Raw genomic sequence first — 13043 nt, 5'->3', positions numbered from 1 at the left:
ACATTGTATCCTCCACCCTATCACTTGTTGTTTTCTAAACATATAGTGAAAATTAAGTGGCTATGTGCTGTGAGAAAATCAGTCAAATTGAAAAAAAAAAATTATTTTCCTCCCTAATGCTAAAGTGAATTCAGAGCAGTGTTTGGTGAAGTGTTTGTTATAGAATACTAAGTGAGAGGGCAATCTGACATAACCTTAAAATCCTGAATAAAACCCTGGTGTCTTGAAAGCTAACCCGGGAAATCTGGAAAATCAGGTCTATTTCTGATTTGTCTGAGGATCCTTAGCAGCTTGCACACAGGAGTGGCCTCATAGATATATGTCAGCCACATGTAGACATGTGTCAATCACTCAACCCACAATTAGGGAAAAAATCGTGCCAACAGAAGACGTACCAGCTACAAATAAATCACCATTCCTGGCTTTCTGTTACTCCTCCCATCTTCCTATTGACTTCTGCTGAGGAAAACAAAGGAGAAAGGAGAAGCCTTCAGTAGTCAAATACTGCCAGTTCAGCAATGAACTCGCACATCCTCGGGATACAAGGAACTGCGTACAAGGACAGGCAGTCTTTGAGGGGACCCAAGCCCCCCACCAAGAGCGCAGCTACTTCCTGATTTGGACCGGAACCGCTTGGTAAAGTATGTGGGTTCCAGAGGGAACGATTTAGGAAAAGGACCACTTCCTGCGGCTGAAGTGGGGCGAGGGGTGGGGAGGAAATAGCTGGAGGAGCGGCATCCTCCTTGCTCTAGCTGAGGCAGAGAAGGAGCCAGAGAGGAGGCGGCGGGCGGAGGAGGCAGAGGAGGCTAAGGCAGACAAGAAAGTGTCGGAGCCGGTAGGTTAGCAGTCTTAGAGCAGAGGAGAGTGGACAGCGCCCAGGACTCGCTTTGCAAATCTGTGGTCCCAAGTTGCGGGGCTGCCCATTGGGTAGGGGCCGTGCTTCGCCCGCCACCTGTCAGTGGGCACCGAGAAGGGACTGTTGGGGCACTGGGGCTGGGCCTTGCGGGGCACCAGACGGCGTTCAAGCGGGCTGCAGCCCTGCCCCGGAGCCACGGAAGGTGCTGGGCTGTTCTGCCTGAGGGCGTGAGGTTCCGCACCCTGGACAGCTTCCCTAGACAGAGGTTGGAATCTGGGGGGAAGGAAGTGGATACTGTGCGTCCCACCTAACCTGGGGACCGGCGAGATCTTGCCAGGTGGGTGGTGGACATCGTTTCGGAAACTGAGGGAAGGGCTGGTAAAGATAATGTTAGTATTGGAGCCATAGTTTCTCTGCTCTGTTCTGTCTGGGCTGTCGGAAACGGAGTTATTTATTTTTAAAGCAAGTACCTGCTCCTTCTATCGCTTCGGGACAAGTCACCAGCTTTCAGATCCGTTGTTAAGCCAGCGTGTTGCCTCCCCGATCCATCATGCTAGTATTGCTGTGGGTATCTGGTGAATACTCTGTAGGGAACCGTTGATAGTGCGGTCAGAGTTAAATGTCTCCGGAGCACTTTTCGGAGAGAGACAAGAGTAGTCTAGCAATTGGGGCTGTTTGGCGCACTTTCCCTCAACTTCACGTATAATCGTTTTAGCATTCACAGTAAAGATGGTCATCTTAAAGGAACTAGGTAAGGGTTATGAGTGTGCATCTGCAAAAGGCCTGTCATGTAATAGGATATAAAATCCTTTATCACTGAACGAAATCATTGTATAGAGATTGTTATTGGAAAGATCAGAAATAGTTTTTATTAAGTTACTGCTTTTCTGTTGTCTTAGGTTCGGCTTTAGAGTGTGGTGAAGGGTACTTTTCATGGTGCATGGAAGGAAAGCCAATGCGCAGGTAGGCATTTAGGAAGAAATCCTTCAGTTTCACTAAGTGAAATTCACATAATAATCCAGGGTTTCATTTTAAAAAATTTTAAAGCTTTTCAAATCTTACCAAATTCTGCTTGGAACTAATGATTCTTGTTCTAAAATAAATCAAAAGTAATGTCAGAAATTAATAGTTTTTAAATAGAGTAAAATATAAAAGTTAAATTTCTAAAGAGTGCTAGGAGGTTTATGTAGTTAACATTTCAACTTTCCTTTTTATATGGTAATTCTTTGTGGTAATCATTAAATGTACTATAATACTATGGTCTTCAATTCCCTATAGAATGTAGAGGTTTCTTTTGCCATATAAGACTAATGATTACTTGTATAATACACTGTATTGAATGTGTAATTATGGTTTTGGTTATTTTCTTGATGTTCAATCTACATTTGTTCTATTAATTAAAATAGCTGCATTGCAGGGAAAATTGTTTGAGGACTAAAAAAAGTATTGGACGTAATAACTTAGTCCATAGAAAAATAGAACAATGTATGGGAAAATATAGACAATTTTAGGCCTTCCTAACCCTAGGATTTAGTAATGCTTTTTCTCAATCTGTTCTAACAAATAGGACTCAAATCCTTATTGAAAATCACCCCAGTTCTAGTCCTTCATTTTTAAAACTCATTTTACATTTATTTAACTGTATTTAATCTTTTTTGTTTAACATCAAAGATAAATATATCTAGCAGACCCGTATAAGAGAAGAAACATGTTGTGATAGGAGTATGACTTAGAACCAGGAGGAAGAACTAGAATATAAGTATTTTTTCCAAATCTGTTAATGGTTTATTGATTCACCTTGACCTAGTCACCTTCGTTGTGTCACTTTTGCTAGAAGTCACCTTCGCTAGAAGTCACCCCAGTTTATTTCTCTAATGTGCCTGACCAGGATATTGGGAATTAATAAATGCTTGCAAATGATTTGAGATCTCCAGATGTAAAGATGTTATGGATATAAAATCATAGTACATTTAATCTTATTTGTATCTTACTCTAAAGTAGAAATAATATTTGACTGCAAGTACATGAAGACATTAACAACATGTATATTAAATGCTTCATCACTTCAGCTTCTAACATGGTTGCAGAAACCACTGATGGCTTCTCATCCTCAGCTGCCATAAATGTCATATGTAATTATTAAAATAGGCACTTATTTTTTTTTAAAAAAAGAGAAGGCAGCATGGGGATGTTTTTAGTTTGTCTGCAATTCCTGTATAAAATATTTACTCAGTCACTCATACCTACTCTTTTTTCTGTCTTGCTTTATTATGAAATATTGCCAGTTGTTTAAAATCATGTTGGAGAATTCTGGTGCCATTAATTGTTAAGTTACTGTTCTTTTTTCATCACCATCACTTGGCCAGAGCCTAGCCTATCATTGCTCCCAGGTTTTACTTTTACCTGCTACCTGCATTAAGTCGTGGTTACACTTCCCTGCCCTTTCCTTATTGGGCTGTGATTCTTGCTGCCAGCAACCCAGACAGCAGTCTCTGGAAAGTAAGGTTGGGTTTATGCTTACCAGCTATTGGAGAAGCTTTGAATGAGAAATAACTCTTTATATTGAATAAATGTTCATTCTCTCTGCTACAGTGGAAGCTCTTTGAGTCTCATGTGTCTTCTGTATCTTTGTAATCCTGGCACCTGGTGATCACTGAATAATTGTTTGAATGACTGAATAGCTGAAGTACCTACAGACTGTTCCCATGAGCAGAGAAAAAGCTACGAACAGGAAAAGATTGCAAAAACATTGTTAGGGTATTCTGATGCTTAATCATAAAGTTTTATGAAACCAATTAGCATTTTGTTAGCAAAGGTTCATTGCATTCATTTATTTAACTAGCTATTATGTGCAAATGTTACAGAATTTCCAAGATAAAATAGGATATTCAGTGAAACTTAAGTCTCCCAGTGCTGACTGTAGCTCCCAATTTTCCTCTCCAGAGGAACCACTTGAAAGCAATTTCTTATGTATTCTTTCACAGTATTGTAATGCTTATATAGAATATCTCCTCTTTTTCAAAAACACTGATATTCGCAATTATTCACATTTTTCCCTATTCTTTTTTTCACTTCACATATTATCTTGTTCAGTTCAGTTCAGTTCAGTTGCTCAGTTGTGTCCGACTCTTTGCAACCCCATGAACCACAGCATGCCAGGCTTCCCTGTCCATCACCAACTCCCGGAATCTACCCAAACCCATGTCTATTGAGCTGGTGATGCCATTCAACCATCTTATCCTATGTCGTCCCCTTCTCCTCCTGCCCTCAATCTTTCCCAGCATCAGGGTCCTTTCCAATGAGTCAGCTCTCTGCATCAGGTGGCCAAAGTATTGGTGTTTCAGCTTCAAATCAGTCCTTCCAATGAACACCCAGGACTGATCTCCTTTAGGATGGACTGGTTGGATCTCCTTGCAGTCCAAGGGACTCTCAAGAGTCTTCTCCAACACCACAGTTCAAAAGCATCAATTCTTTGGCGCTCAGCTTTCTTTATAGTCCAACCCTCACATCCATACATGACTACTGGAAAAACCATAGCCTTGACTAGATGGATCTTTGTTGGCAAAGTAATGTCTCTGCTTTTTAATATGCTGTCTAGGTTGGTCATAACTTTCCTTCCAAGGAGTAAGTGTCTTTCAATTTCATGGCTGCAGTCACCATCTGCAGTGATTTTGGAGCCCAGAAAAATAAAATCAGCCAGCGTTTCCACTGTTTCCCCATCTATTTCCCATGAAGTGATGGGACCGGATGCCGTGATCTTCGTTTTCTGAATGTTGAGCTTTAAGCCAACTTTTTCACCTCCTCTTTCACTTTCATCAAGAGGCTCTTTAGTTCTTCTTCACTTTCTGCCATAAGGGTGGTGTCATCTGCATATCTGAGGTTATTGATATCTCTCCCGGCAATCTTGATTCCAGCTTGTGCTTCTTCCAGCCCAGCGTTTTTCATGATGTACTCTGCATAGAAGTTAACTAAGCAGTAAATTATGACAAATACACTTAGACCCACCTGTTACTTGTAGGTACTGTTAACTAGTCCCTTCGAGAGACATTTATTTTATGGTTTGCTGTTACAACCAGTTCTTCTATGAATATCCTTGTATGTGGTTTTTGACCAATTGTGTAAGTATAAAATAAATTCTTAGATATAAAGTTCCCCAAAGAGTATGTGCATCTTAAAACTCTGAATTATAAATTCCCATCCTTAGAAATTATACCTGTCTGTAGTCTCACCAACAGTGTGACTGGTTCCCAAGATCTTATTTTTTAATCATTGGTATAATTTAGAGACACTAAAATATTTTGCAGTGTAATTCTTCCATCTTAAATATAGGAAACTGGACCCGATTTTATTATGAATTGGTTTATTCACTCATCAGACATTTATAGTGTACTTGTTTTATATTTGTATGCTGCATATATACAGGTAAAGTGGTGGAAAGACATGTAACAGATACTGTGATGCATCATGAAGGGTTTTAATAGAGATGGACACCTCTGCTTTGTAGAGATGAAGAAAGCGTCACAGAGGTGGTGATATTTGAGCTGGATCTTCTAGAAAGGATAAGAATTTGTATTAAAGTAAAGAATATACTTGAAAAGATAAGAATTAAAGAAGGGAGATAGTGAAATATGCCATAAACAGAAAGAATGGCTGTGTTGCCCAAAAAAACGAAAAGACTCCAAGATCTGAAAGTGTATGACATGTATAGAATGGTAAGTATATCTGGAGTGTAGAGTATATGAGGGAGGAAGAAGGGAAAGGAAGGTAGGGGAAACAAGCATGAAAAGTGAGGCTACAACCACTAGAAAGAGTCTATACCCTCAAGGTATTTAAGAACCAATGGATGTTGTTATACAATTGAGATTTGTTCTTTGGGTTGATATTTAAGAAGATAGGATGTTGACTAGAAAGAAGGAAGAAAGGATAGTAAAAAGAACTAATTTAAAGGAGTTTGTGGGGAATTCTCTGGTGGTCCAGAAGTTAGGGCTCTGCACTTTCTCTGCTGAGGGCCTGGATTCGATCCCTGCTTGGGGAGCTAATCTCACAAGCTGTGCAGCAATGAAGAAAAAAGCTGTGGTAGTTAAAGCTGATGAGAGCCTGAAGTAGATCTATGACAGTAGGATTGAGAGAAGAGTTTGGAATTGAGAGTTTGTTTAATAGTAAAATCAAAAGGATTTGGTGAATATAGAGTGAGAAAAAGGTAATGATACAAGCAACTCCAAAGATCTCAGGTTAGTGCTGCCATAATGAAATAAAAAATACAGGAAGAGAACAGGTTTCACCAAGCCAAGAACAGATTCTCTCTTACGTTCTTTAGATTATTATGTCTAGGAAACAGCCAGGCAGAGATAGCCAGCATATAATTGGAATGTGGGTCTATAGCAGAAGAATGGTTTGAAAATTGTGAATCACCAGTATGCAGAAGATTCTTGAAGTTGTATGTGTGAATGAGAGTAGAACAGAAAAGGAGGATGCCAAAAACAGAATCCTAGGGAGTACCAGGGGTGTTTCAGGTGGGGCCTAAGATGAAAACCCAGTGAAGGTTCATAAGTAGGTAAGAAGCTTTAGATTCTTTGGGTCTTATTTTATTTAATTGTATCTAGAGTTTTTACTGACAGTGTTCATGCATGGTGAAGATCAGATGAGCTCCTTGAGTTCAACATCAAAAGGCAAATCCCATTCAGATCTCTTGTCTTTAGAATTACTGATTTATTCTAGTCAGTCTAAAATGTATGCCTCAAAATAAATTATAAGATACACCAGCTTGATTTGGCTCTTTCTTGGTGTGGCATGCCCTGTAGGTTGGCTTGCTCAACACATCTCCCTTTCCTCCTTCTTCTATTTAGACACAAGAAAAATAAAGTTATACTTTATGTCTTTAATATTATTTTCATTTGGGGATGGCTTATGTAACACGTATGGGACTTCTCTGGTGGCTCACTGATGAAGTAACCACCACCAATGCAGAAGACACAGGTTCAATCCCTGGATTGGGAAGATCCCCTGGAGAAGGAAATTCCAGCCCATTTCAGTATTCTTGCCTGGAAAATCACATGGACAGAAGAAGCCGGCAGGCTATAGTCCATGGGGTCGCAAAAGAGTTGGACATGACTTAGCAACTAAATAAGAAAAACTTTTAACACAGTGCTGCCATTGAGATGTCAGCAGAAGTTGCTGAGAGGTATCCTAGGAAGATTTGTTTTTCTGACATAAAAGGAGAAACCAGCTTGTTTGCATGACCTTCCTCCATCTTGCCTTGATTGCTGGGCCAAGGCACCTAGTGCTGACCCTTGTTTCATCCAGTAAACAGTGATGAGATGTCTTAGAATTGGAAGTATTCATGACCTATTTTCAGATTAAGGAATTAACAGCCTGGCTTTCTGGTACAGAATCAGGTCTGGAATGTAGTGCCTAGTGGATGCTCTTCTAATAAGCAACACTGGAGCCTTGAGATGTTATTTCTGTTTTAAGGGTTTGTATGCACAAATCTCTAGCTCTCCCTATCCAGGTGTGCTTAGTACTTTATACGAAGGTCACCTCAGCTGAATCTTTTAAGAGCAGGCAGTGTTAGTCACTCAGTCGAGTCCAACTCTTTTCGACCCCCATTGTAGCCCGCCAGGCTCCTCTGTCCATAGAATTCTCCAGGCAAGAATACTGGAGTGGGTTGCCATTCCCTTCTCCAGAGGATCTTCCTGACCCAGGGATCGAACCTGAGTCTCCTGCATTGCAAGCAAATTCTTTACCATTTGAGTCACTGGGGAGGCCCCAAGAGAGGTAATCTGTGTCCAAATTAAGACAAATTTTTGAAGTATAAAAGGAGAGATGGTTGTTTAGTAGATAGCACAATTCCAAGCTAAAGAAAGAGAAAATGACTCTCCTCAATTAAGACTTACTTTGGAGGTAGATCTGAGGAAGTGCCATGATAGCTTTGCAATTTAAGTTGACTCACACGTTTGGGGTATGTGGAAAGGCTTTTTTTGAATGTACTTTTTGTTTAGTCTCTCAGTCATGTCCAACTCTGTGGCCCTATGGACTATAGCCCACCAGGCTTCTCTGCCTATGGAATTTTCCAGGGAAGAATACTGAAGCAGGTTGCCATTTCCTTCCTCCTCCAGATTATCTTCCCTTCCAGGGATTGAACCTGTGTCTCTTGTGTCTCCTGCATTGGCAGGCAGATTCATTACCACTAGTGCTACCTGGGAAGTGGTACAGAGAGGTACTAAAACTGTAATATTCCCTTAGTAAAAATGAAAAATATTTAAAATATTTTACTTGTTGTTTGGTTTATGTTTTCTACATGCACGTTACTTGATTCTTCTATCATTTAAGGAGATTTTTATATTCATGGGAATGACCCATCCATTTACCTAGCCTGCGTTTCCTTAACTTCCTAAAAATTCAGGAGAATTTCGCCTTCACTCACTTCAAAAATTCATTCCTACCTTCACTCAGAAAGGCTCTCTCTGAAATCGTTAAGTCATAATAACTTGTTTTCTGACTGTAACCTCTTGAATGCTCACTCCATCTGTTCTTTGACCTAGTCATAATCAACATGGCTTTTGTCTCTTGTGTTTTTACACAGTTTACTCCTACAACCACTTCAACCATTTTCTGGCCGCTACTCACTCAACTCTTGAGTATGTCCATGGCATTTCTCAATTCTAGATTAATGCAGGCATTTATATTCTCTAATTTGGGCTACAGATTATTGCTGGATAAAACCAGCCACAGGGAATTCATGCGACTGTAGTCAGAGTCTTTAATCTCATTGAGCCAACAATGTTATCCAAAATCAATGCTTACTCATTCCCCACAGTAGCTATTTCACATCCTCACCCAGTCTTCTCATGACCCTCTTAGCACTCCTTTCAGTAGCAGCAAGTGATCTGTTCCCGCAACTCCTACTTCACCAAAAAAGATAGAGGCCATCAGGTATCAACTTCCTCCAGCTTCTGACACATCCTTACCCAAAAATATCTATCCGTTTCCACACTGTGTTTCCTCCCACTCCTTTCCCCTGATCGCTTATGGGGAGCCCTTCTTCCTTTTATCTATGATCCATCCTTCTGTGTTTCTTTATTTTCCACTGTTCAAGAATTTTGCTCCATCATTTATTCTCTCCCTCTTTACATATATTTTAAAACTTCTTCCTTCTGCTTCATTGCTTCCTGCTATTTTCTGCTATTCGTTTTCCTGGTATTACTCTCTTAAAGTAGACGTAGAACTTTATGTCTCTTTTCACAGCCAGGCTTCTTTCTAGAAATACTGCATACTCATTGTTGCTTTCTTTGCCTTCATTGAGAACTGCCATCAAATACATCAGATTTTTAATGAATATTTAGGAATAATGAAAGAAGCCATAAAAGTTCTTAGCCATTCAACATTTTTTCACTGGCTGTTTCTGTCCTTAAATCACAACCTGCCACCATTTTTAACCAGTCTTCATTTCTTTTGCTTTCTGGGTTTTTTTTAAATTAATTAATTTGTTTTAGTTGGGGGCTAATTACTTAACAATATTGTAGTGGTTTTTGCCATACATTGATATGAATCAGCCATGGGTGTACATGTGTTCCCCATCCTGAACCCCCCTCCCACCTCCCTCCCCATCGCATCCCTCAGGGTCATCCCAGTGCACCGGCCCTGAGAACCCTGTCTCATGCATTGAACCTGGACTGGTGATCTATTTCACATAAGATAATATACATGTTTCAATGTTTTTCTCTCAAATCATCCAACTCTCACCTTCTCCCATAGAGTCCAAAAGTCTGTTCTTTACATCTGTGTCTCTTTTGCTGTCTCACATATAAGGTCATTGTTACCATCTTTCTAAATTCCATGTATATGTGTTAATATACTATATTGGTGTTTTTCTTTCTGACTTACTTCACTCTGTATAATAGACTCCAGTTTCATCCACCTCATTAGAACTGATTCAAATGCATTCTTTTTAACAGCTGAGTAATATTCCATTGTGTATATGTACCACAGCTTTCTTATCCATTCATCTGCCAGTGGACATCTAGGTTGCTTCCATGTCCTGGCTATTGTAAACAGTGCCATGATGAACATTGGGGTACACGTTTCATTCTGGTTTCCTTGGTGTGTGTGCGCAGCAGTGGGATTGCTAGGTCATATGCCAGTTCTTTCTGTTTCAATTCTCTCTTTCTCCCCTTAAAACTTTCTCCCTTTGAAATTACTATTACTTTATTATACTGAGTAGTTTGGGTCTCTTTGTTCCAATCTTGATACCTCCAGTGCTCTGTGCTCAGTCACTTCAGTCATGTCTGACTCTTTGTGACTCCATGGTCTATAGCCTTCCAGGCTCCTCTGTCCATGGGATTTTCCTGGCAAGAATAAAAACAGAGACTAAAAAACAAAGTCCTCATATACTTTTTAGATAGTTCATATAAGTGCATGGCATAACTTCATGTAAGACAGAGAGTGGTGGGGACTGTGTGAACTAAGATTCCGAGCCCTCTTAATGATATTTAAATTCAATTTAAATTTCAAAACGTAAGAAACCAAAAAGTACTGCAAATGAAGGACATCTAATGATCATCCCAAGGGCTGTCACCTTGCATTTTATAATTGAAAGGCTTAAACACATATTTCTTTAAAAACACCATCTGTCTCTGAAGTAAATGTTACCCATTCCCACAGAATGTGAAAGAATAATTTTTAAAAAATTAATAACAGCTTTTTTGTTCCCATTATATAGAAAAATTCAAGTGTAGGAATCATTTCTTAAAATTACTTCATATATAATGTCTGATGCCTGTTTATAGAATTTTTTTAGATTTACTGACATTTTGGTACATCCAAATCCTTATTGTTTTATTTTATATGTTTGACAGTGACTTTGCTGTTACATTTTTTTCTCTTTATAGCTGCATTTTGAATCATTACTTTTTTCACATTGTTTTTTCCTTTCCTCTTAGGTCAACATTCTTTTTGTAAAAACTGACAGCTTCCACTAAGAAATTTTATTTATTAGTCAAATTCATTAGTCATTTATTAATTAAACTTTAATTTGTGTTAAAATAACCACTTGCTAAATGCAGACTGTGGAACCATACTCTCAGAGATTTTGATTCTCTATCCCCTCTTAAGAATCTGTGTTTTTACCAAGCACCCTCACATAGCTGGTGTTAGAGAAATAGTATTTTAAAACTGAATGTAACAGCCCAATAGGAATTGGGCTAGCCACTGTGAAGAAAGAGTATCTAGTCTTCTTCCAACATTTTACTTCATTTGAAAGAAAAGATACAAATTCAAACCATACTTCTAAATTTACCAATACCATTTTTAGAAAATTGGATAATAATGGAGCAAGAGTCTCTATAATATACAGAAGTAGTTGGCCAGTCAAAGCAAGGGTTATTTTCTGTATTCAAGTTGGTTAGTAAATTTAGATATGTGGCTAATTTCACATATTAACTACTTGTTTTTGGTATCAGAAAGTTTGGGGCTGGAATTAACAGTTTCTTGACTCAAACTGGCTTAATCAATATAGCAGTCTTTTATTTATGTAACAAGAAGTTCAGAGTAAGGTGGGCTCCAGGGTTGGTCAATGCATGACTTGATAGTACCATCTTAGACCCAAGTTTTCTCTGTGTCTCCAGTGTAACCTCTTCAATATTAGCTTCATCCTAACCTAAAATTACAAGATAATTCAGGCTTCATCCTTATAGCTGGGTACATGATCAGCTTCCCTGGAAGTACATGGCTGGTAAAGAACAAACTAAGGTTATGTTAAGGTTTGAGAGAGTTGATGGTAAATATTCGATTTACAGACTTTATCTTGAAGTTCTGCTTTTCATAAGTGTTTAGTGAATACAAAGTCTGCTAAACTTATTGGCACATTTTATACCCTTTTGGTTTTAGAAAGACTAACTCTTCCCTAGAATTGGCAGTCCTTTTGTGGGAGAAGGCAAAAGCTCTGTTTGGTCTCCATAGTTTATTAACTGTGGATAGAATCTAGAAAAATCCTTCCACTTAGCTTCTTCAACCTTATGACACATGTAGATTAGTCTTGCAAATTAACTTAATAAAAATACTATTTGAGTTCAATTTCTTTATTTAATATATTATTCATATATTTACTATAATATCCTTCATTCACTATTGGGATAGAAATCCACAGATTGAGAAATTAAATAGTTTGAGATCCTCTGGTCTCTCTAGATGAATTTTCACTTGGACAGTCAGGCTTGCTCCCCCACACCTTTAATTAAAAGCTTTCCTAATAAAAAAGATACATATGAATTTACTTATAAAATAGAAATTGACTCACAGATATAGAAAACAAATTTATGGTTACCAAAGAGGATAACTGGGGGCGGGGGGGTGGGGGAGAGGTACAAATTAGAAGTTTAGAAGGTAAACATATACACTTAATTGTATTTAAAATAAGCAGCAAGGACCTACTGTATAGCACATGGAAATATATTCACTATCTTATAGTAAACTATAATGGAAAATAATCTTAAAAAGAACATATAAGTATGTAAATCTGAAAATACATATGCATGAGTATGTATGTAGAGTGTGTGTACAACTGAATCACCTTGCTGTGTGTGTGTTAGTCACTCAGTCTTGTATGACTCTCTGCGAGCCCATGGACTGTAGCCCACCAGGCTCCTCTGTCCATATGATTCTCCAGTCAAGAATACTGGAGTGGGTTGCCATTTCCTTCTCCAGGGGATCTTCCCTACCCAGGGATCGAATCTTGGTCTCCTGTCTGAGCCACCAGGGAAGCCCACTTTGCTCTATACCTGAAACTAACACAACATTGTAAATTAACTATACTTCAATTTCTAAAAAAAGCTTTCCTAGGGCACTTTCCTCTTTGAGGGAGCAGTTCACACTTCAGTTTATCACCCACCCCTCAAATCATTAGAATACTTAATCCATCAGAATCCAAACAAAGGTATGAATATAGATGTGACAAGGTGTGAATGCAATCTATATTTCTAGGATGGTTATTATAAATTCCCTTCAAAGTTGCCCAGAAAAACGTACAGGTATGTATGGCAAGTGTTGAGGGTGGGGAGCATTTTTGCCAGTAGAACTTTTTGGAGGTGATGAGAATGATGCAGGATGCAGGCTGAGCAGTTTTTTTTTTTTAAGTAAACGTTTACAAAAACAAATAGCAGAACCACAGAAGAAATAACAATGTATAGAATTA

General features: G+C 38.7%; 1 protein-coding gene across 5 annotated transcripts in view; it reads left to right on the top strand.

Annotated features, from left to right (window-relative positions):
- KLHL20 (kelch like family member 20) overlaps positions 1-13043 on the top strand; it is a 67608-nt gene that overhangs the window by 14528 nt on the left and 40037 nt on the right. For 2 of the 5 annotated variants that reach the window (XM_040263962.1, XM_040263957.1), the window contains exons 1-2: positions 684-835; positions 1756-1819. The exons of 1 other annotated variant lie outside the window; for it this stretch is intronic. In XM_040263962.1, the coding sequence (XP_040119896.1) occupies positions 1797-1819 (23 nt within the window). In that variant the 5' untranslated portion in view covers positions 684-835; positions 1756-1796. Of the gene's footprint in view, positions 1-675; positions 1194-1755; positions 1820-13043 lie in introns of those variants that run through there. 2 more of the 5 variants (XM_040263958.1, XM_040263960.1) reach the window with 2 other exon arrangements.

Source organism: Oryx dammah, unplaced genomic scaffold (genome assembly GCF_014754425.2).
Source record: "Oryx dammah isolate SB20612 unplaced genomic scaffold, SCBI_Odam_1.1 HiC_scaffold_21, whole genome shotgun sequence".
In the NCBI taxonomy this organism is placed as follows: domain Eukaryota; kingdom Metazoa; phylum Chordata; class Mammalia; order Artiodactyla; family Bovidae; genus Oryx; species Oryx dammah.
This window is presented reverse-complemented; position numbering and strand designations above follow the sequence as displayed.